Source organism: Theobroma cacao, chromosome 10, assembly GCF_053813885.1.
Source record: "Theobroma cacao isolate CCN51 chromosome 10, ASM5381388v1, whole genome shotgun sequence".
NCBI lineage: Eukaryota > Viridiplantae > Streptophyta > Magnoliopsida > Malvales > Malvaceae > Theobroma > Theobroma cacao.
Genome location: NC_142648.1, coordinates 3,414,321 through 3,436,026, shown reverse-complemented (window position 1 = coordinate 3,436,026; position 21,706 = coordinate 3,414,321). Strand labels below are relative to the sequence as shown.

The following is a 21,706-nucleotide window of genomic DNA, read 5'->3' as shown; positions in this document are numbered from 1 at the left end:
AGTAATAATAGTTTAACCACAACAAAGCAAAACGACGACCCTAAAGCGAGTAAACGACGACCACCTTATATAAACACCCACCATTGTCTTTCACTTCATATTTTTCTCCTGTAAATTTCTTCCGATTCTCTTTCTCCCTTGTCTTTCCTTCCCTCGTGGGATTTTGTTTTATTTTTTTAAATATTCAATTTTGTTCTCTATATTCTCTTGCTCTATTTTTATTTTATTTTATTGTTTTCTTGATAAAATCCTATAATCCATTACTTCACATATAAATTTTTCTTTTTTTTTTTGGTTGATTTTGCTGTCTGGGTTTTCTCCTTTGATCTCAAATTTTGGTTCTTTGTTGCTAAATAACGTTAAGGGCTTTTCCCTTTTCAACATCAATCTCGAGGAGTTTTTGAAGGTTAGAAGTTGGTCAGTTTCCTTTTAATTTTATTAGGGTTTGGTGGGTTTTTTTTTAATTATTTCAATGCTAAATTTTCAACTTTTTTGGGCAATTTAATGTTTGATTTGATAAAATCGAATTGGTTTTATTTTATTTTATCTTGGGTGCTAATTTTATGTTGTTTCCTTTTGTTTTTTGGTGAAATATAGGGATGCTGATGAAATGATGAATCAAGCTACTAATACACAAACTTTAGCTTCACTGGACCCGAACTCTGTTGAGGTGATTCCCTTTTTTATTCTTTTATTCTCTTTGAGAAACAATGGTTAAAATGGTTAAAAGTGTTGATTTGAATAAAGGGTTGTGTTGGAATTGGGTCTAAAACCGAAGGTAAATGAATTTGATTTGAAGTTTCAAAGTTGTTTAGTTAGCTTTTAAGCCCTTTAGGCATTTTGGAAGTGAGGAGTGTTGCTTATTGTGAATTGGGTTTGAGTTTTAGAATTGAATTAGGAAAGTGCTCTGATCTCAGTTTAAAGGTAATAGTTGTAATTAGGTTTGAAGTTTCAATGATGTTTAGTTAGGTTTTACTGCTGTAGGCAATACTTTGGTGAATAGCATTGCTTTCCGGGGATGGGTTTAGTTTAGAGTTGGACTAAAGAAACCTTGAAGTTAAAAACCTAAGGTAATAGCATATAACGAATTGGATTTGAAGCTCCTAAGTTGTTTAGTTAGTTTTTAGCTCTTTAGGCATTTTGGAGGTGAAGAGTGTTGCTTGCTATGAAGCGGGTTAGTTATGAATTGGATTAAAAAAGTGCCAAAATTGAAAATCAAAAGTTTTGGCAATGCTAGGAATGACCGAGTTGGAAGATTCGGAGTTGAGTAGTTAGATTTTAGTGCTTTAGGTATTTTTCTGGTGAAGAATGTTTCTTGCTTTGAAATTTATTAGTTTAGAATTGGATTAAAAAAGTGCCAAAATTGAAAGCCAAAGGTTCAAGCAATGCTTGTGATGAATTGAGTCGGAAGTTTTTAAGTTATTTAGTTAAATTGTAGTACTTTAGGTATTTTGGAAGTGAAGTGTTGAAATTAAAAACTGAAGGCATTGTTCAAATGAATTGGGTTTGAAGTTTCTTAGTTGTTTAGTTAGGTTTTCGTGATTTAGGCATTTTTGAAGTGAAGAGTGCTTGTTGTGAATTGGGTTTGAGTTTACTGCAATGGGTTATTTGAAGAAGGTGAAAAAGGACAGGTTTTGAAGTGATGGTTGAATTTTCTTGTAAATACAACATCCAAGTAATGGCATATTGTATAACTGATCAGATTTGATTTTCTTTCAAGTGATTGATCAACATGCATCCTGTTATTTTGGTCAATTCATTTGTCATTCATTGACTTTGGTTTCTTTTCTCAGAGTCGATATGTTGTAAATGCAAGTCAAGGGAAGACATCTTCATATGTTCCCTCAACAGCTGGTTCTGAAGCTGCATCGTGGAATATGTACAGGGTGGATAATCACTCTGTAGAAAATGGAAGTTTTTCGAATTCCACTTACCACCATGTGCAGCAAACAGAGCCATCCACAAGAACTGTTCAGGATGGGTCAAATGCAGCATCTCTTGCTACTTCATCGAGCTTAGGAACAACAAATGCACAACCAGACTATAGTGGCTATAATTCCTACTCAAATTCTACTGATCCTTATTCATATGGAAGCACAGGATACCAAGGCTACTATAATGGCTATCAGCAACAACCTAACCCCTCTTACTCTCAGCCAGTAGGAGCATATCAAAACACAGGTGCTCCTTATCAGCCTCTTTCCTCATTTCCGAATACAGGGTCTTATGCTGGGCCTGCAAGTTATTCAAGCACTTACTACAATCCTGGTGATTATCAGACAGCTGGAGGTTACCCGAGTAGCGGTTACAGTCATCAGACAACCACGTGGAATGAAGGCAACTATTCAAATTATACTACTCACCAATATTCGAACTACACTCCAGATACAACTGGGGCTTATGCTTCTGGTAATGCAGCTACAAATTCATTGCATTATCAGCAGCATTACAAGCAGTGGTCAGATTATTACAATCCAACGGAAGTTAGTTGTGCCCCCGGAACAGAAAATTTATCCATTGCTAGTAAATCCACTCAGGTGTCTCAGGTTCCTGGTGTTAGTGGTGGATACGCTACTTCAAACAGCCAAGCTCCCCCATCTTTTACCCCATCTTGGAGGCCAGAGCCCAGCTCATCTCAAACGCCTTCATTGCAGGTTTGAGTTTATGTTGGATGCATAGTGCAAGATTGGCTGAATGCAGACATAATGAGGACTTGTTTGTGCTATCTGCTAATCTTAAAAATATGCATTCCATCATTATTTTCTTTTGTTATGTTTGACCTTTTGCGGCATTAGATAAAATTTTATGGTTGAAGGTGATAGTTCTTGAAGTGTGCTTGTGCATGTATTTTGCTTTATGTGTCTATTTAGTTGGAATTGACTATTGAGGTTTTGTATGGTAGGTGCAATACAATGTGTATATGAGTGATTATTGATCAATTTTCTGATTTAATGAGATATTTCTTCTTGCCTAGACTGCATCTCCAATCCAATGAACCCATTATGTTTCATCTGTCTTTCTTTGATTTCTGATCTGTTATTTATATTTCATATCATTGATTCTTCTCAAATTTCGATATTGAATTTTGGCTGCTGTGTGAAAATGTCGGGGTGCGTTTTGTTGACCTTTCATGGGTAAGATTGCATTGTTCGTAACATGAGGGATTTTTGGAATTCAGAATATAGACTTTCTTTGTTTCTGATAGTAGTTAGAGCATGCTATGCATGACATATGGTGTTAAGTTTGCTTCAAACTCTGCCCCTTAGATCAACATTTCCTCTTTCTGTGGTAAATTCAGGGCCGCTGTTACTTGTAAATCTGAGAAGTCCAAAGGCATTAAATCTTTTTTCTTAGATATAGACAGTGTACTAATGACATTATATCTCTTTATTGAAGAATTAGTGAAATAGGGGATTTGATGGATCTTTGTAACAGATTTCTCCAACTCTTACTAGATTTTTTTTTTTTTTTGAGTTTTTCTGTTAGATGATGTTTTAGTGGCCTAGAATTCTATTGTATGGCAATATAATAAGCGATCTTGTTATGACATATATGATTAGTTCAAATTCCTTAGTTCTTTAAATGGAAGATCAATGAGAGGTTTTGATAGTAAATCTCTTTTCTGCCAGCCAAGGGCTTTTGATGGTCATTTCAAGATTTGTGTTGCTATAACAGTTGTGGCTATATTCCCAGTATGTCACTACCTGTTTTATTTAAAGAATCTTGTTCAAGTTATTCATATAGGTAATTTTTTTGTTTCCAGAATAATGAGAAGGTTCATTGTGTTAGATAGGGGGCATGTGGATGCAAGTGTTGTAACAACTAATATTTGTTTGAGGTGGAATGCTTGTTTTAACTTTTGCATTATGTTTGGTCAAAAGGGTGGAATTTAGGAAGGGAAGAATTGTGGAGGGAAACAGAACGATTTGCTAGAAAACTTATAATCCTTTTGGTTGTTTGAATTGGGTGAGGAAAGAAAAAGCATGCAACTGCCATTTGCTTGCTAATCACATTGAAAAGGTGCACCTTATATTGGGTTGGCTTGTGAGGAGAGAAATCACTGCTTGTTCTTTTCACTTGGGTACCCTACCGGATGGTAGTATCATACTTCCCCACCATTTTGCTCCTCTGTTTCCTCTAAGCAAAATGGAGTGATGCGTGATAGTCTTAACAACCTTTTTAAGGCTTTGCTTAGAGGGGAATGCATTTGTATATAAAATGTAAACAAAGTGAGCCTAGTGTGTATGATGTGATAATAAGTCGATTTTATTGAAAGCTCCCTAATGATAGTAGCTCTTTATTAAAGCTTTGATTGAATCTTTCATGATATGGTGCCTCTGAAAGAATGCTTTTTATGCTCCACGGAAGACTGGAGTACATGATCTGGCATGTCTAGATTGCAAGGTAGATTTCATGTTTCACTTTCTGGGAAAAATGATAAATCTATGTGCTTATCATATTATAATGCGTCATGAATTATTGACAAGGAAGATTGTAGGGGTTATGTGCTTCTTATTGCCATAAGATTGATGGCTGTGATTGTAATGTTTATGTTAATAGTATCTTTTTTCAGATTCGTTTGTGTATTTAACCAAGTAGTTTCCTTTTGTGGCTATTGCATTTAACTTAATGTCTTTTTCAGTTATTTGAGTTTTAGTGCTTTTTATTTCAATTTTTTTTATCTTTTTGTGCTCGTTTTGGTCAGCCTGGTGCAACAGTTACTGGTGGTTATGATAGTTACTGGAAACATGGGGCTTCAAGTTTTCAAAATCAGCATCCTACTCCTGTACAGCAACATTTTCAGAAGGCTTTGGATTCAAAACCATCATATGATAACTTTCAGGAACAGCAGAAAACTGCTTGCCCTCAAGGTCTCAATTTACAATATCCTGTGGCTCAGCAGTCATCTCAAAGTTACCAACCGCCTTTGCAAACTGTTCAATCAGTTGATACACGAAGGGTAAGCAAAGTGCAGATTCAAACAAACCCCAGGATTGCTTCTAATTTGCCATTGGGTTTACCAAAAATGGACAAGGATGGCTCTAACAATAATACAACAGCAAAACCTGCTTATATCAGTGTTTCACTGACAAAACCCATTGAGAAAGTGTTGCCTAATGATGCAGCTGATTCTGTACTCAAGGTGAGCCTCCTGTTTTAGTTGTCTACTTTTGTTTCTTCTGAATAAACACCATAGGTTATCCTGTAAGATTTTCTGTTCAAAAATGAGGAGGCGAATAAGAAAGCTGCCTCCAGCCACCCTAGGTTGAACATCTGCATACTAGTACCTGAAACAAATATACCTTGTCTAATCTGAATTTTTGTGTTTGCCTGAAGCTCTGCAATTGGATCACCCATTAGCAGCATGGTCTGTTATAAAAATTAATTGTTTGTTGGGCTCTTTATAAGTGCTTGAGTGCTGTAATGTTACAGGATTTGACAGCAGGGAAGTAGTTCACTGTACATGGAAAAAGGTTGGATGCAAGTATTCTGCAAGTGAATGATGTTGTCTTACTTTCTTCATTGTACTTGCCTATTAAATGGTGATAGATGGCTAGGAAATTGTTACATGAGTGCTGATTTGTTTGGTCATGGTTAATGTGTTTGCCTGGATAATGCTTAGGGTTGTTTAGCTTTGCACTGTGTCTGGAGATAAATATGGGATGTTATCATTTGATGTGCAAAATTGTTGCTTCATAATAAAGAATTATCTCATGTAATTGGAATTTGTAGTTTGCAAGACATTATTAAGTTTGAAAACCTATGTTGTTTTAAAAAATATTGAATATGCATGCATCTTTGTCTGTGTTCGGTACATTTGATGTGTTATTTGCCCGTACCTTCTATTTGAGGAAGTCCTGTTATTCATTTGAGCTGCAATCTTCATTTCCATGTTCACTACTAATACCGGATATGTTAAACTTACTGGATTATGCAGTGCTGAATTAAAATGCATATTTGGATAAATATGGTGGATAATGATGATTTAGACACAAATTGCTCTTGGAAATTGGTGTGAAATGCTGTAAAATCATTGATTTAAACTTTATAGTCTACTTCTAAGGCCCTCCCTCCCCCTGCCCACTACCACCAGCACCAAAAAAAAAAAAAGGACTTTTATGGTTTACACGTGTCAGGTTATGCTACAACAATTAATTGCCACTTTGTTTGCTTGCAGGTTGGTATGTTCCCAAAATCATTAAAGAATTATGTTGAAAGGGCTTTGGGTCAATGTGAAGATGAAAAGCAAATGGCAGCTTGCCAGGCAGTCATGAAGGAGGTGAGTTTTTGGTTTAATCTTGGGTAGTGGTTATTCACAATTGTGTGCAAATTGAGTTGTTTCTTTTTATTTAAATTTTTTCTCATGCCATTGTAATCAAGTACTCTTTTAAGAGTTTGGATCAATGATTTCTTAATATGCCAGCAATGACAAGCAGTGTAACCGAAAAATTAAATTGTATTCACTGCACAGATTGTATGTTTACATTTCTTCATAGCCAGAGGGAGGGCTAACCTGAGCCCTGGATGGCTAACAGCTACTAGGCTGATTTTGTGTTGTTGACCCCTCATTCTCTTTAACTACTTCTGATATGAAATTAAAAGAAGATATTGGGCCCACTAGGAAGGAAGATTGAGATCAGTAATTCATGTACTTAGCTTTATGTCTGATATCTGACAACTTTCTAAGTTTCTACAGTGATACTATTAGGTTTCTTTATGAGGGTTGAAAAGTAATGTTATGTAGTAGGATTAAGCTTTAAAGTTATTGAGATTAATTGGTGTCTGCTTGTTAAATATGCTATAGTTGCTGGAAATTTTGAAGTATTTGAGTTAATCTTTCTGTTTCTATAGTTCTGCTTTCCATTGCAGTATGTTTTAAATTTTTCTGCTGGATGCATATTGACTTTTCCCTTCACCTCCTACTGCCTTTCAGATAATTACCAAGGCAACTAATGATGGTACACTTCATACACGAGACTGGGATGCCGAGCCTCTCTTTCCGATACCTAATGCAGATATGGTTGATAAGAAGTATATATTCTAGTTCCCTATCTATGCTTGATTTTCTGGCTTGCATGTATCTGGAAATACATGGCATTCATTTTGGTTCTAGTAATAATTTGTTCTGCCTCCATCCTTACCCCTCTCTTCCTTTCTTTTTTATCATCTAGCAGCAATTTACAAAATCCAATCCCTGTTTCTGCAATTCCAAAGTACAAGAGTCCAACTAAACGATCCAAGAGCAGGTGGGAGCCTTTACCGGAGGAGAAATTACTTGACAAATTGGATCCTGTCAACAGTTATGCAGCAAAGTATAGTAGCTGGGTTCACGTTAATGAAAAGGACAGAAAGGTAGTGTCTAATTTCATTGCTTTTGTTCTTTCATAGCAATACTATGCTAGGGTTGGTACATTCTTTTCTTAGTATGGGGTTTTAGTGATATTATTGGTTCTTAAGGTGTTGCACTTCTGCCACAAATAATCTAATCAGCTTTTTTGTTGAATAAATTATTCTGCAGCCTGCAGGTGCAAGTTCTGAGGGCAAGACTGATATTATGAATAGCATTAGATTTCCGCTGATGGAGCAGAAATCTGCAAGTAAAACTGTCCAGAGGCCAGTTAAGAGACAGCGTCTTGCTGATGGGAATGCTGCTGATAATGGTGATGCATCAAGTGATAGTGATAAGGAACAGAATTTAACAGCATATTATTCTGGTGCAATTGCACTCGCTAATACACCGGAGGAAAGAAAGAGACGTGAAAATCGTTCTAAGCGTTTTGAAAAAGTGCAAGGAAATCGAGCACAAATTAATCACTTTAAAGCCAAAAATGCTGGCAGTGGAAACCTATATGCTAGAAGGGCTAGTGCCATGGTGCTTAGCAAAAACTTTGAAGATGGTGGCAGCAGGGCTGTTGAAGACATTGACTGGGATGCACTAACTGTGAAAGGAACATGCCAGGAAATCGAGAAACGCTATTTGCGTCTTACTTCTGCACCAGATCCCTCCACTGTAATTATCAATATTTCATTTCATTGTCATAATCTGCGCATTCTGCCTTTTGAAATATTTAGAAAAATGATGTCACTCCCATATTATTGGCCGTCTTCTTTGATTTACAGGTAAGACCAGAAGAAGTTCTGGAAAAAGCTCTGCTCACGGTTCAAAATTCCCAAAAGAACTACCTTTATAAGTGTGATCAGTTGAAGTCTATTCGCCAGGACTTAACTGTCCAAAGAATTCGTAACCAGCTAACAGTTAAGGTATATCTGATGCATATCCCTGCCTCCCTGGGAAAAAGATATGTTTATAGTGATGAGGATTTTCTTTTCTATAATAAATAATTCCTGGACAATATGCTGATTTTCAAGCTTTATTTCACTTGTAAACAGGTTTATGAAACTCATGCTCGATTGTCATTGGAAGTTGGGGATCTGCCTGAGTATAATCAGGTTTGTAATTTAATAACATTTTGTTATGAATTCTTGTTTGGAATAGCTTGTTTACCTGCTTTTATTAAAATGTGTAAAGTATCACACATGGTTTCTTAATGAGACTAGATTCTGTTTTCCCCATATGATGGCTATCTTTTTCTTTCAGCTGGTCATGTATTAGATCTGGCCAATAGTTTGCCACCAAACTGGCACTTAGCCTTGTTTGCCAAGCTAAATTGACATATTGTGCTTTTAAGAAAATGCAGATAAAACACACTCATGTACACTGCTGATTAGCGTGTATCACTGTTGTATTAAACATTAGCATGTCTTGCTAGTTTTATTTCAGTTCTATTTCTTTTGGCAACATTGTTAGTCGTCAGTTAAGTAATGTTTAATACTAGCCAAAATTGCTATAGTTGATCATATTTTTTAGTGTCTCGGTGTTGTTAGCTTGATAAAGTTGTGGAAATTTGTGAAGATGTCTACTAAAGTAAATAAGGGCAAAGGTGCCTGTTATTTATATATGGTGAGAAATATATTGGACTACCACCAAAATAAAGGATTCCCTCCCTAGAAATAGGAAAAGGGTGTAAAAGAAACAATTAATGGAATTTCAGTGCTTTGTAACTAGTGTTGCATTCTGAGTGACAGAGTTTGATAGACTGGTATTTGCACAGTTTTATTTCTCTCAGGAATTTATGTTCAGCTGTAGATCTACAAATGTTAATCAAAACACAATTGGTAATTAACTCTCAGCGGTTGTTGGTTTTATTTGAACGTTTTGCTTAACATTGTAATTGTGTTTCTGTTGCAAAGGTCAGAGTAAAAAGTTCATCATAAGTTTAGTTTGTCAGAAAGTAGTAAACTAAGCGAGTGCCAAAAGGATTTGTATATTTTCTTTCTTTTCCCACTTTTTTTTGGATGTCTATTTTGGATCTGTTCCATGCGATGTCCAGTGGTGCTTAGAATTCACCACTCGAAAGATGTTGCGACACAAAGTGGGATAGATTAAGAGATTAAGTTTTCCTATTTCACATTTTTAATCTTGTTCGCTTTTTTTTTTTTCTTCTTTTTCCTCCCACGGAGTCCAGTGCCAATCACAGCTGAAAATCCTTTATGGTGAAGGAATTGAGGGGTGCCATATGGAGTTTTCTGCTTACCATTTACTTTGTGTTATCATGCACTCGAATAACAACAGAGATCTATTATCATCAATGTCAAGGTTAGTTGTGTTGCTATTTTCAATCTATAAGCTAGATTTTTTTCCTTGATTTCTTGAATTATGTCAATTATACATCATGCTATGAATATTGACATAAAAATACCCTCTCATGTTTGGTTTCAAGATTATCTGATGAAGCAAAGAAGGATAAAGCTGTTCAACATGCACTTGCAGTTCGTGCAGCTGTGACTTCAGGAAATTATGTTATGTTCTTCAGATTATACAAAATGGCACCTAACTTGAACACCTGCCTTATGGGTAAGTGTATACTACAGGGTGATCTCAATTCTTATTACCAATTACATCTATCAAGAGAGTGCTAAGGTTTTTCTTTTATTTGCTCTTTGGTCTTTTTGGTTCTTTTGTGCAGATCTTTATGTCGAGAAAATGCGATATAAGGCTGTGGGCTGTATGTCTCGTTCTTATCGTCCTCAGGTACCTGTTTCATACATTGCTCAGGTTCTGGGCTTTGGCAGCGGTATGCCTACAAATGAAGGAAGTGATGAGAAAGACTCAGATGGATTGGAGGAGTGTGTTGACTGGTTGAAGGCACATGGTGCATGCCTTGTTGCAGATAGTAATGGAGAGATGCAGCTTGATGCTAAGGTATTCTTAATCTCATCTTGATAATTAACATATCTGATCTTATTACTGTTGGATAATAAGCAATATTCCACCTTGGTACACTCATTGGATCCTCAGGTTGTTAATTCTGTAAAACCTTTTCCCTTTACGTCATGAGCATATTTCTTCACGAGAGCAGTCCAAGTGAACTTGTCGAAGTTCCGTCTTGGTGCAACCATCGTATCCTCCCCGAGATGCTGAGTTTTAAAGAAAATTTGATGGATCGATATCCCTGTAAATTTTTTTCCATCATGCCATGAGCAGATTTGTTCATGTGTGCAGTCCAAGTTAACTTCAGTTGAACCTTTTGGGATTTCATCCTTCTGTCCCTTTTTGGTCCATCAATAAATACTATTTGTTTAACGTATGGGGAGTTTGCCTTTCCCAACCCCTGCCCTTTTCTTACTTTTCTGATTGTTCCCCCCGTGCCCTATCTCCTTCTCAAGATACAGAAGAAAGGTTTGGCTTTACTTGCTGACTGAATGGAATGTTCATAATGTGCAGGCTTCATCCTCAAGTCTCTACATGCCAGAACCTGAAGATGCCGTGGCCCATGGAGATGCTAGTCTAGCTGTTAATGATTTTCTGACGCGGACATCGTCATAGCCAAGTTATTCGGACTTAATTGTATTTGAAAGCAAAGTTAATTGGAAATTTTTGCCATCCTCAGTCTGATGTACGACAGTAAAAAGAGTGGGAATATTTTGAAGAGTGGCTAGCAAGTCTGACAAAGTTCAGCCGGAGGGCTGAGGGTGTTGCTTGTAACCTTAAGAGAGAGTAGATCACATTTGTATAACCATGATATACTAATTCAAAAGAATTCAAATTCTCTCAGAAATGCTTGTTAGGAGATGGCAGAGGGCAGCACTTGAGCTAGCATTGTAGTTTTTGTTCCTTATTTGTTTCTGTTTCTCTTTGAAACATCGATTCATTGTTTCTTGGTGAAGACTTAACATAGATGTACTTCAGGAAGAAGAAATAAGGAAAATTAGTCAGTATATTTGATATATGAATGCTTTAGAATTTTGAGTTCCAATTGCGCTATTAGTTCTCTTAGAAACCAAAATATGGCAATTAGTTCAGTTCTGAAGAAAGGGAATAAAAACTGAAAATAACTTTTTTCAATGAATTTTCTTGTGTTTTTCATCCTTTTTGCAGGCATTGGTACACAAATTTAATTGAGGATAGATGAACCCTTACTGCCTGCCATCATGAAATGAATTTTTTTTAGTTGGGGAAGGGAGATTAGAACTTTACTTTTTAAGTAGAAAGATTATGTATTAATCAATAAATCAAATGTTAATGTGTATGGAATGATTGAATAGTCTCAATCAAATATATTTGCAATGACAAAGGAATATATATATATATATATATATAAATATATATATATATATAAAGTGCACAATTAAAGCTTGTTAGGGTAGGGAATATAGAGGCAAATGTGACCAAGTGGTACTCCCCGGGCAGAAGTCCATCTGTGGCTGCTGCATCAATGGTGTACATGCACAGAGGAAATCTCTGGGAACTATGCAATTTGCTGTGGAAGCATTGGCTCTTGTTGAAAGGATTGTAGCTTAAGTTTAAAGAGTGAAAGAGACTGGGCAGAAGAGAGATTCTCCAACACAGTTTCTTATTATGCATAACAGCCTTGAAAGTGATCGTGTTTCTCCAACGATAATGATTTGTCAGCTGAACGCATTTCACTTTTATGTCTTAACCTCTTTATTCTGGTCCTTAAAACGACAGCTGAGATTATTTGCTAGTGAGATGGGGTTTGGGAGAAATAGAATTAATAATATTAAGTTTGAGTTATTATTACAGTTTTGGGTTGGATAGGTTTTAGATTCAAATTTAAGTTTTTTCAGATTTTAAGTATTTGATTCTTTGATCAATTTGGGTTTGATCGGATATGAATTCAACTATTTTAAAAACAAGATTTCGAATTAAGTTGCATTTTGTTATCTTTAGATTTGATTAATGAATACGGGTATTTATACCCCAGAATATTCATATTCAATAATAAGCAGTTTGGAAGAAAACTAACATTCATTTTCCAGGACGGTTTGAGGGCAAATTGGAGTTTGAAATGGGAGTTAAGACTGTTGTATTCGAATTGGAGTCCATTGAAGCAAAGCTTTTATAAGAACAATTTGCAGAGGGAATCTTGATAACCATAAGCTGAGAGAGCATATAGCTTTAATGTAAAAAGATGCCCTTCATCAGATATTTTAATTTTACCTCTCAATTTCCCAGGAAAAAGGAGATTAGACTTTTGATATTTGACTGGCCTTGCTCACTGTTTCACTACACATGGAAAATGACACTGTAAATAATATTTATATGTTAACAATTAATTAAAACTTGTCCTTGTCTTTAATCAGATGTACTTAATATTCTTTTGATTTTACAGTCTCTGGGGTTTTGTTCCTGCTTTCCTTGAAGCAATGAGTGTATTCCATGTTCAAGCATTTCAAAAGTTGAAGCTGCGTTTATGTCAAGCTGGAGATATATTTAAACCCATTAGTCCCCCCACTTACCCAACACGAGAAACCATGCCAGCAAAACTTTGCTTTCTTTTTGTGGTCGATTTTCAATATATATATATATATATCCAGGAAACCAGGCCAAACCAAATCAATCAAGTGCAAAGAGAAACAGGAAATTAACTACTTCTTCCAGGGAGATGAGGAAAGAGATGAGCAGTTCTCTTCAAGGCGCTACAGCAAAGGATGGTTCTCCAGGAGACAATCTTCCTCGGGAAAGTTCTCAGAGTTATTCCTATCCTGCCCAGAAAAAGCAACAGTTTTCACGGGGATATCCTTCCTTTTCTCAGCAGTCCCAGCCTTCAGTCCCGGTTCTACCTCCACGGCAAGATCCTCCAAAACTTGATTTTCAGCCATCAAGTAGTCAAGCTTCTGACAAAACCAAGCAACTGCAGCCTTTAAATGGGGTTCCGGATCACCAAAGGTCCAATCTGCAGCCCCAGCAACAGCCGCCCTCAGTTCGGGGTCTTCCTTTGCCAGAAAATCCTCCAAAAGGCAATAACCATCCACCGAGTTTTCAAACTTCGGACCACGTCCTGGAGCCTTCAAATGGGATTCCTTCCCAAGGATATTCTACAAAAGATAATCATCATCTTCTGAGTGATCAAAGTTCCAACCAGCCCCCTTCGAAACAAAATCCTGGAAAAAATGATCATCATCCAAGCAATCAAACTTCCCACCGTTACCAGCCTAGACAGCCTCCAAATGAGGTTCCTTCGGGAATTCATCTTTCAAGAGATCATCTTCAGAGCAATCAGCCCCAGACAAAGCAGCCTCCAAATGGGGTTCTTTCAGAAGAGCAGCATCCTTCAAAGGACAAACATCCTCCCACTGATAAAAAAAGTTCCATCGTCTATTCTCAGCAGGACCTTCCTTCAGCTCTGCCGCCTCCTACAAAAACCAATTTACCTGTGCCAAGTACTGCACAAGGTATTTTTCCCAAGGACCTTCCTTCAGCTCTGCCGCCTCCTACAAAAACCAATTTACCTGTGCCAAGTACTGCACAAGGTATTTTTCCCAAGAAGCAGGCGCCTATATTTCAGGCAGATCCTCCTTTACAACCACAAAAAATTGAATATCCCATCGAAAATTATGCAGAGATTGATGCTCATGGCAAAGTAACGGGTAACGATGCTCCTGTGTTAGCTTTTCCAGATCCGAGCTGTTTACCAGAACGCTACCTTAGTCAGCTACCGCTGTATGTTCCTCCCCCTCCTCCTCCTCCTCCTCCTCCTCCTCCCCCACGCACTTGTTGTTGTAGTATCTTATAAAACAGTAGTTCATATTTCAACAAATGAAGTTTGTTTTGTACATATAATCAGTAGTAGGTTGGAAAGAGTTGCCTTCCCGTTTGTCATTAGTAGCTTTCAACTGTGTGTCACAAATTATGGCTATGTTCCCTGATATATGCAAGGAAATTGAAGCACATCTTTGCACTCATGAAGTGACAGCCAAGAATTTCATCACTTTAGTTAATTATTTCCTTTTCAAAAATCGAAAAAAAACCAGAATAAATAAGAAAACATAAACAATTCCAACTTCCAAGGCAAATGCTCTTCCTAATAGGAAAAAAAAGAAGAAGCAGTTTAGCTAATTTGTTGTTAATAAATTGTACCTTATTTTCCTGCAAATATTGGTCCACATCGTTTCTAAATTTACTTAATGATTTGCATATAGTTTCCAAATGCTCTTTCCAAGAATAAACTTTTGGAGTCTGTGGAGGGGGATTTTGCATTAGCAACCTTATCCCATTTTAGCAGATTTGATGCTGATGAATGAGGGGAAAAAGGCTGCGTACATAGTATTTTGAGTCTAACGATGGAGCTGCTATGGTGATGGATTCTGGTGCAGCTAAGCTAGCTGATGTAAAACCCATTGACGTAAGCATAAATGAATTGGTGGAATCTTGTAAACCACAAGCCAAGTTAACGATGCCTTAAATTTTATAATGCAATAGTACTAATCTTTTTCTTTTTATCGAGAAAAACAGATCAAGTCTTTTTCCAAGCAGAGATTTAACTCAAAAAGAAGTACATATTTTAGTTGGCATCCTCACTGCTCCACTCCTGCTTTCCACTGAAAACACTGCTTGAAAAGGACTTTCTTTATGATAAAAACTCAAGCAAGAAACACCTTGAAGAAAGCGTAGAAGCTTATTTTCACATGGGGTTGCATATTTCTGATATTACTCTATCCCAAACTCTGTTATATGTACCAAAACAATGTAGCAATTCTGGTAATTTATAATTTGAGATTGAGAGAGTAGAGTTGTTAAAAGGGTTACCTTCAAATATGGAAATCTAGCCTCAGATGGAAGCGGGAAGCAACTGAAGGCTGGAAGGTTGAAGAAGGATTCAAACCAATGCTGAACGGTGTCGTATAGTTGTTCGTTAAGTATTTACAGTTTGCAATACTGTAAATGTTTGTGTTGTTTTATGTTTAGCGTGCAAGTTGTTTAAACGACTTAATAGACTGTCGTTTATTCAACATCTTATTTTGTTTCTTCTAAACGCTTTATATGAGCGTCATTTTGATTTTGTTTTGTATAAGCCAATGGCCTTCTTGTTCTTTTGTTGTTGTAGCCATTAGTGCACAGAAAACTGCATCTTGTTTTTCTGTGCCTTTTCATTCCTTTGCATCGGTTTATGTTTTCAAGGCTACATCTTAGGGAGTGTGAAAAAGATTTGAGTATATATATAAATTTTGTAATTATTGCAGTTGATTTTTCCTCTGATTAATGAAGGCAATGACAGAACGAAGGTTATACAGATTATAAATCTATCAAGACAGTTCGAGGTGATGAAGATGAAGGAAGATGATAGCATTCAAGAGTGTACAGATAAGATGTTCAAACTGGTGAATTAGCTCAGGATGCTGGGACAAGATGTCACTAATCAAAGGATAGTTAACAAGATTTTGGTGAGTATGTCAGATAAGTTTGAATTAAAAGTTCCTTCACTTGAAGGTTCAAAGGATTTGACTAAAATTTTTGTGAAAGAGTTAATCTCTACTCTATTAGCTTTTGAGTAAAGAAAGGCTCTCAAGTATGAGGACTCTGTTGAAAATGCCTTAGTTGCTAAAATTAAGGGCTTAAGGGTCAAAGTTGATAACTCGAAGAAGAATAGTACCAAAGGCACTAAATCTGGTACTGCAAAGCAATGAAAGAATCAAGATAAATATCCCCCTTGCACTTATTGTAAGAAGCCCAATCACACTCCAAAGTATTGTTGGTACAGGCTTAATGTGAAGTGTCGAGCCTGTAATCAACTTGGACATGTGGAGAAGGTGTGCAAAGCCAATAAACAAGAAGTTGAAGGTAAGGCTACAGTGGCAGAAGAGGTTAATGAATCTGAGGAGGTATTGTTTATGGCTAAAACAAATGAAAATGTTGCTGATAAATGTACTTGGTTGATTGATAGTGGTTGCTCAAACCACTTGACAGGTAATGCCAATCTTTTTACTAAGCTTGATGAGAGTTATAGGGATCGTGTAAAAATTGGAAATGGTCTTTACATTGAACACATGGAGTAGGCACTGTAGGAGTTAAAACTGTTGCTGGTATGAAATTTATTCATGAAGTGCATTATGTGCTTGAAGCTAATCAAAATCTGCTTAGTGTAGGTCAATTAGATGACAGTGGTTATGCTCTACTATTCAAAAATAAGTAGTGCATAATATTTGATCTTATTGGTGTTGAGTTACTAATAGTGAGCATGAGAAACAAGTGCTATGCTGTGGATATGTTGGAAAGCAAACAACTAGCTCTCTATGGTGAGTATGATTCATCATAAATGTGGCATAAACGTGTTGGACATGTGAATTATAATTCACTGTCAACAATGGCTTCAAAGGAGCTTGTGTTAGGTCTGCCTGACATTGTCGGAGAAGCTATGTAAACCTTGTCAATGGAAAACAAACCAAGAAGCTTTTTTCCCAAGGAGAGCGGATGGAAAGCCACACATAAGTTAGAGCTAGTTCATACTGATTTGAGTGGCCCTATGAAAAATCCTTCAATTAGTGGAAGTAGGTACTATATCCTGTTTATTGATGATTTTTCTCATTATTGTTGGATCCACTTTCTAAAGAACAAATAAGTGGCTTTGAGAATTTTTTTGAGTTCAGAGGCAGTCCAATAAGTTCAAAAGCCTAAAACGAAATATTCAAATGAGGCTTTTTTCTATTGAAATTAAAAAAAATTATTAAAATTTTATTCTTCTAGCTTTTTGAGATGCAAAATTTTTAATTAAACTTTTATAATCAAGTTTAGAATAATAGTACCTAATTGTTGAATGCTTATTGCAAACCGTAAATGAGGCTCATGACTTTATACAGAGGCGACCTAATAAGTTCAAAGGCCTAAAGCGAAATATTCAAATGAGGCTTTTTTCTATTGAAATTAAAAAAATTATTAAAATTTTATTCTTCTAGCTTTTTGAGATGCAAAATTTTTAATTAAACTTTTATAATCAAGTTTAGAACAATAGTACCTAATTGTTGAATGCTTATTGTAAACTGCAAATGAGGCTAATGACTTTATGAAAATAATAAAAGAACAAATTTCTTGTATATTCTTTGGAGAAAATTTGAAGTTAAAGGAAGAAAGAATAAATGAGAAAAGAAGAATTCAAAAGTAGATATTATACATTGAAAAAAAAAATTGGTTTTATATATTGAAAAAAAATAGCTGTTGGAAATCATTAAATGAGTTTATTGAAAATAAGAGAAATAAGTGAGAAAAAAAATAACTGTTGGAGATTAAATACATATGACCGTTAGTTGATTAGAAATAAAATAATATAGTTGAGAATTAATAGCATTCTAGAAATAAGAAAATGATAAAAAATTGAGATTTATTAGGCACATAATTAAAAAAGTGAGAGAACAAATAATTTTATCAATTATTTTTTACTTTTATATATTTTTTAATTTTTATATATTTTTAATATAATTAATTATATTATAATTATTATAAAATTATAAATCTTTTCTAAATTTGTGGCCTCCCCAAATTGGGGGCCTAAAGCCCTTGTTTGGGTGGTTTCACCCAAGGGCCGACTCTGACTTTATGAAAATAATAAAAGAACAGATTTCTTGTATATTCTTTGAAGAAAAATTAAATTTAAAAAAAGAAAGAGCAAATAAGAAAAGAAGAATTCAAAAGTCGATATTATACATTGAAAAAAAAAATTGATTTATATATAGGAAAAAAATAGCTGTTGGAAATCATTAAATGAGTTTCTTGAAAATAAGAAAAATAAGTGAAAAAAAATAACCGTTGGAGATTAAATACATATGACTGTTAGTTGATTGGAAATAAAATAATATAGTTGAGAATTAATAGTATTATAAAAATAAAAAAGTGATAGAAAATTGAGATTTATTAAGCACATAATTAGAAAGGTGAGAAAACAAATAATTTTATTAATTATTTTTTACTTATATATATATTTTTAATTTTTATATATTTTTAATATAATTAATTATATTATAATTATTATAAAATTATAATTTTTTTCTAAATTTGGGGCCTCCCCAAATTGGAGGCCTAAAGCCCTTGCTTGGGTGGCTTCACCCTAGGGCCAGCTTTGTTTGAGTTCAAAGCACATGTTGAGAATTTTACCGGCTCAAGTATCAAGGTACTAAGGATAGACAATGGAGCTGAATACACTTCAAATGACTTTGAGAAGCTTCCGGCAACGGTTGGGATTCACCATCGGTTAACAATAGCTTATAGTCCACAGCAGAATGGCCAGGCTGAAAGGAAGAATAAAATTATTGCAGATATGGCAAGGTGTTTGTTATTTAAGTGCAATTGACTTATGAAGTTCTAGGCTAAGGTAGTTAACACTGCCAACTATATACAAAACAGAAGCATCACAAAGGCACTAGCACTTAAGACTTTTTTCGAGATCTGGTTTGAACAAAAGTCCTCTATTTTTCATTTTAAAATCTTTGGTTGTGTGTGTTATGCTCGAATTCCTGATGTAAAGAGGTCCAAATTTGATTCCAAGGCTTTTGCTGTTGTGCATATTGGGTATAGTGACAAATCTAAGGGGTAAATATTGTATGATTTAGAAGCAAACAAAGTAGTTATCAGTAGGGATGTGATTTTTGACGAGAGTCAGTGTTGGAACTGGGAGAAAAAACTGTTGAATCTGTAACTGGTGGTCTTGCTACACATGATCATCAACCATTGTTGGAGAGTGATGATTCTGACATTGAATATGAAAGTAAAGCTGTCAGAGGGACAAGGACACTGGAAGACATATATAGTAGGTGTAATCTTGCTATTGCTGATCCTACTACTTACTCTGAAGTTGTAGTGGATGAGAATTGGAAAAAGGTTATGGACACTGAAATCTCCATGATAAAGAAAAACAACACTTAGTTGCTTGTAGACAAACCTGAAAATCACAACATAATAGGAGTCAAATGGATATTTAGAACTAAGCTAAATCTTGATGGCTCAATAAACAAAAACAAAGCTAGATTGGTGGTTAAGGGATATGCTCAAATTTATGGAGTTGATTATCTAGAAACCTTTGCACCGGTTGCCAAACATGACATTATTAGAATACTTGCTGCATTGGTTGCCAGAGAAAGATGGAAGATATAACATTTAGATGTAAAGTCAGCTTTTCTAAATGGTTATTTGTCTGAAGACATCTTTGTGGAACAACTTGAAGGGTATGAAGAACTAGGGTTAGAGTACAAGGTTTGTAAGCTAGTGAAGGCACTGTATGGTTTAAAGTGGGCACTTTGGGCCTGGTATGACAAGGTAGATGCTTACTTTACTAGTCAGGGTTTTCTGAAAAGGATAAATGAGTCTACATTGTATGTGAAGATGTCTGGTAGTATTGTAGTATTAATTGTTGCTATATATGTTGATGATTTGTTAATCACTAGACCCGATGATGATTCATTGCTTGAGTTTAAAAATCAGATGATGAAGGAGTTTGAATTGACTGACTTGGGGTTAATGACTTATTTCTTAGGTATGGAGGTTCTGCAAACTAGTGAAGAAGTATGGTTACATTAGACAAAGTATGCTAAGGATTTGCTAAAGAAGTTCAATATGCTTGTAAAGTAGTATCTACTCCACTAGCTTCTGGAGACAAACTCAGTAAGGAGGATGGTTTTACAGCAGTTGATGGTTCTACTTATAGAAGTCTAATAGGTTCTCTACTTTATCCGACAACAACAAGGCCTGACTTGATGTATGTTACTTGTTTACTGTCTAGATTTACGTAAGTCCTTACTGCTTTGCATTTCACAACAGCCAAAAGAATCCTTAGGTATGTTAAAGGAACTATTGATTTCGGTTTGAGGTTTGTGAGGCAGGACAGTGGAGATTTAGTTGGATACAGTGACAGTGATTGGGCAAGGTCACATGATGATTCTAAGAGCACAGCTGAGTTCTGTTTTTCTTTCAACAATGTAGTTTTCTCATGGAACTCGAAGAAACAAAGTGTTGTTGCACAGTCTACTGCAAAAGTTGAGTACATTGCAACTACAATAGCTGTAGATTAGTTGAAGTGGATAAGGAAAATACTAGTTGATCTTGGTTTCAAGCAAGATAATAATACTATACTCTTTGTTGATAATCTATCCACCATTGCAATAGCTAAAAATCCAGTTCACCATGGGCGAACCAAGCATATCAAGGTGAAATATCATGCTCTTAGGGAAACTGTAAATGAAAAGGAGGTTGAGCTCAAGCACTGTAATTCTAAAAAACAATTAGCTGACATATTGACAAAGAGCTTATTCAAAGATAGATTCGAGACTCTCAAGACTTGTTTAGGTGTCTACCAGATTATAGGTCATGGGGGAGTGTTAAAAGAGTGACCTTCAAATTTGGAAGTCTAGCTTTCGATGGAAGCGGGAAGCAACTGAAGGCTAGAAGGTTGAAGAAGGATTCAAACTAATGCTGAACGGTGTCGTATAGTTGTTCTTTAAGTATTTAGAGTTTGCAATACTGCAAATGTTTGTGTTGTTTTATGTTTAGTGTGAAAGTTGTTTAAACGACTTAGTCGACTGTCGTTTATTCAACATCTTATTTTGTTTCCTCTAAACACTCTATATGAGCGTCGTTTTGATTTTGTTTTGTACAGGCCAACGGCCTTCTTGTTCTTTTGTTGCTATAGCCGTTAGTGCACAGAAAATGGCATCTTGTTTTCTGTGGCTTTTCATTCCTTTGCATCGATTTATGTTTTCAAGGCTACATCTTAGGGAGTGTGAAAAAGATCTGAGAATATATATGAATTTTGTAACCGTTGCAGTTGATTTTTCCTTTGATCAATGAAATTCCTTTTTTCTTCAGCCTGTGCTCTGTTTTTTTCTTTATCTTACTTAGCCCCTGTTTTCAAGAAGAATAACTAAGTTCTTAGTTTTCTGTCGGGAGTCTCAAAACTATAGAAAACAGTTCAACTGGCTTCAGGAAAGAATACTGGGTTTTGGATCAGGAACTTAAGTCTCATGCAAGTATAGACAGTACAAGCTTGTCAATTTATATTATCAGCTGAACCTATTACTATTGTTTAGGTTTTATATCATCTAGTGTACTTTCTTCTTTACTTAAAGCTAATTTCCCCCAAAAAAGAAAAAGAAATACAATCCTTCAGGCGGTACAATAGTTTAGTAGGGAACTTGTTGAACTTTTTTGGTTAGTTTGTGCAATACATTTAAAAATTGTTGGTTTTATTCCCTATATCTACTTTACTGATCTTCCCTCCAGTTGAGACCATACCAGATATCTTCTTTTCTTTTTATTGGAAGAAACTAAGATCATCACCAAACCAATAATAGCAGAGAGAAAAACAGGGAAGTTCCAGGAAAGATGAGTGATTCTCCTGAAGGGTCTCCCTTGAAGAATTCT

General features: G+C 35.6%; 1 protein-coding gene across 3 annotated transcripts; it reads left to right on the top strand.

Moving 5' to 3' along the window:
- Positions 1–115: 115 nt before the first annotated feature.
- On the top strand, positions 116–11,289 carry SAC3A (SAC3/GANP/Nin1/mts3/eIF-3 p25 family). 3 transcript variants are annotated; one of them, XM_007009551.3, is made up of 14 exons: positions 116–406; positions 598–670; positions 1,794–2,654; positions 4,706–5,143; positions 6,179–6,280; positions 6,935–7,032; positions 7,176–7,353; positions 7,520–8,011; positions 8,122–8,262; positions 8,392–8,451; positions 9,528–9,658; positions 9,783–9,916; positions 10,029–10,264; positions 10,787–11,289. In XM_007009551.3, exons 2-14 carry the CDS (start codon positions 611–613, stop codon positions 10,886–10,888), a joined length of 3,033 nt encoding a protein of 1,010 aa, XP_007009613.3. In that variant the 5' UTR covers positions 116–406; positions 598–610; the 3' UTR covers positions 10,889–11,289. The 3 variants fall into 3 exon arrangements, with proteins under 3 accessions (XP_007009613.3, XP_007009612.3, XP_017984863.2); XM_007009550.3 differs by having other exon boundaries at positions 7,173–7,353; XM_018129374.2 differs by having other exon boundaries at positions 116–417; positions 7,173–7,353.
- The last annotated feature ends 10,417 nt before the right edge of the window (positions 11,290–21,706 follow it).

Bases quoted from the DNA above. Each gene is read 5' to 3' on its own strand.
- SAC3A (XM_007009550.3), top strand. From the start codon at position 611: ATGATGAATCAAGCTACTAATACACAAACTTTAGCTTCACTGGACCCG. The intron at 2,655-4,705 runs GTTTGAGTTTAT...CGTTTTGGTCAG, and splicing joins CTCAAACGCCTTCATTGCAG to CCTGGTGCAACAGTTACTGG. The intron at 8,452-9,527 runs GTTTGTAATTTA...CACGGAGTCCAG, and splicing joins ATCTGCCTGAGTATAATCAG to TGCCAATCACAGCTGAAAAT.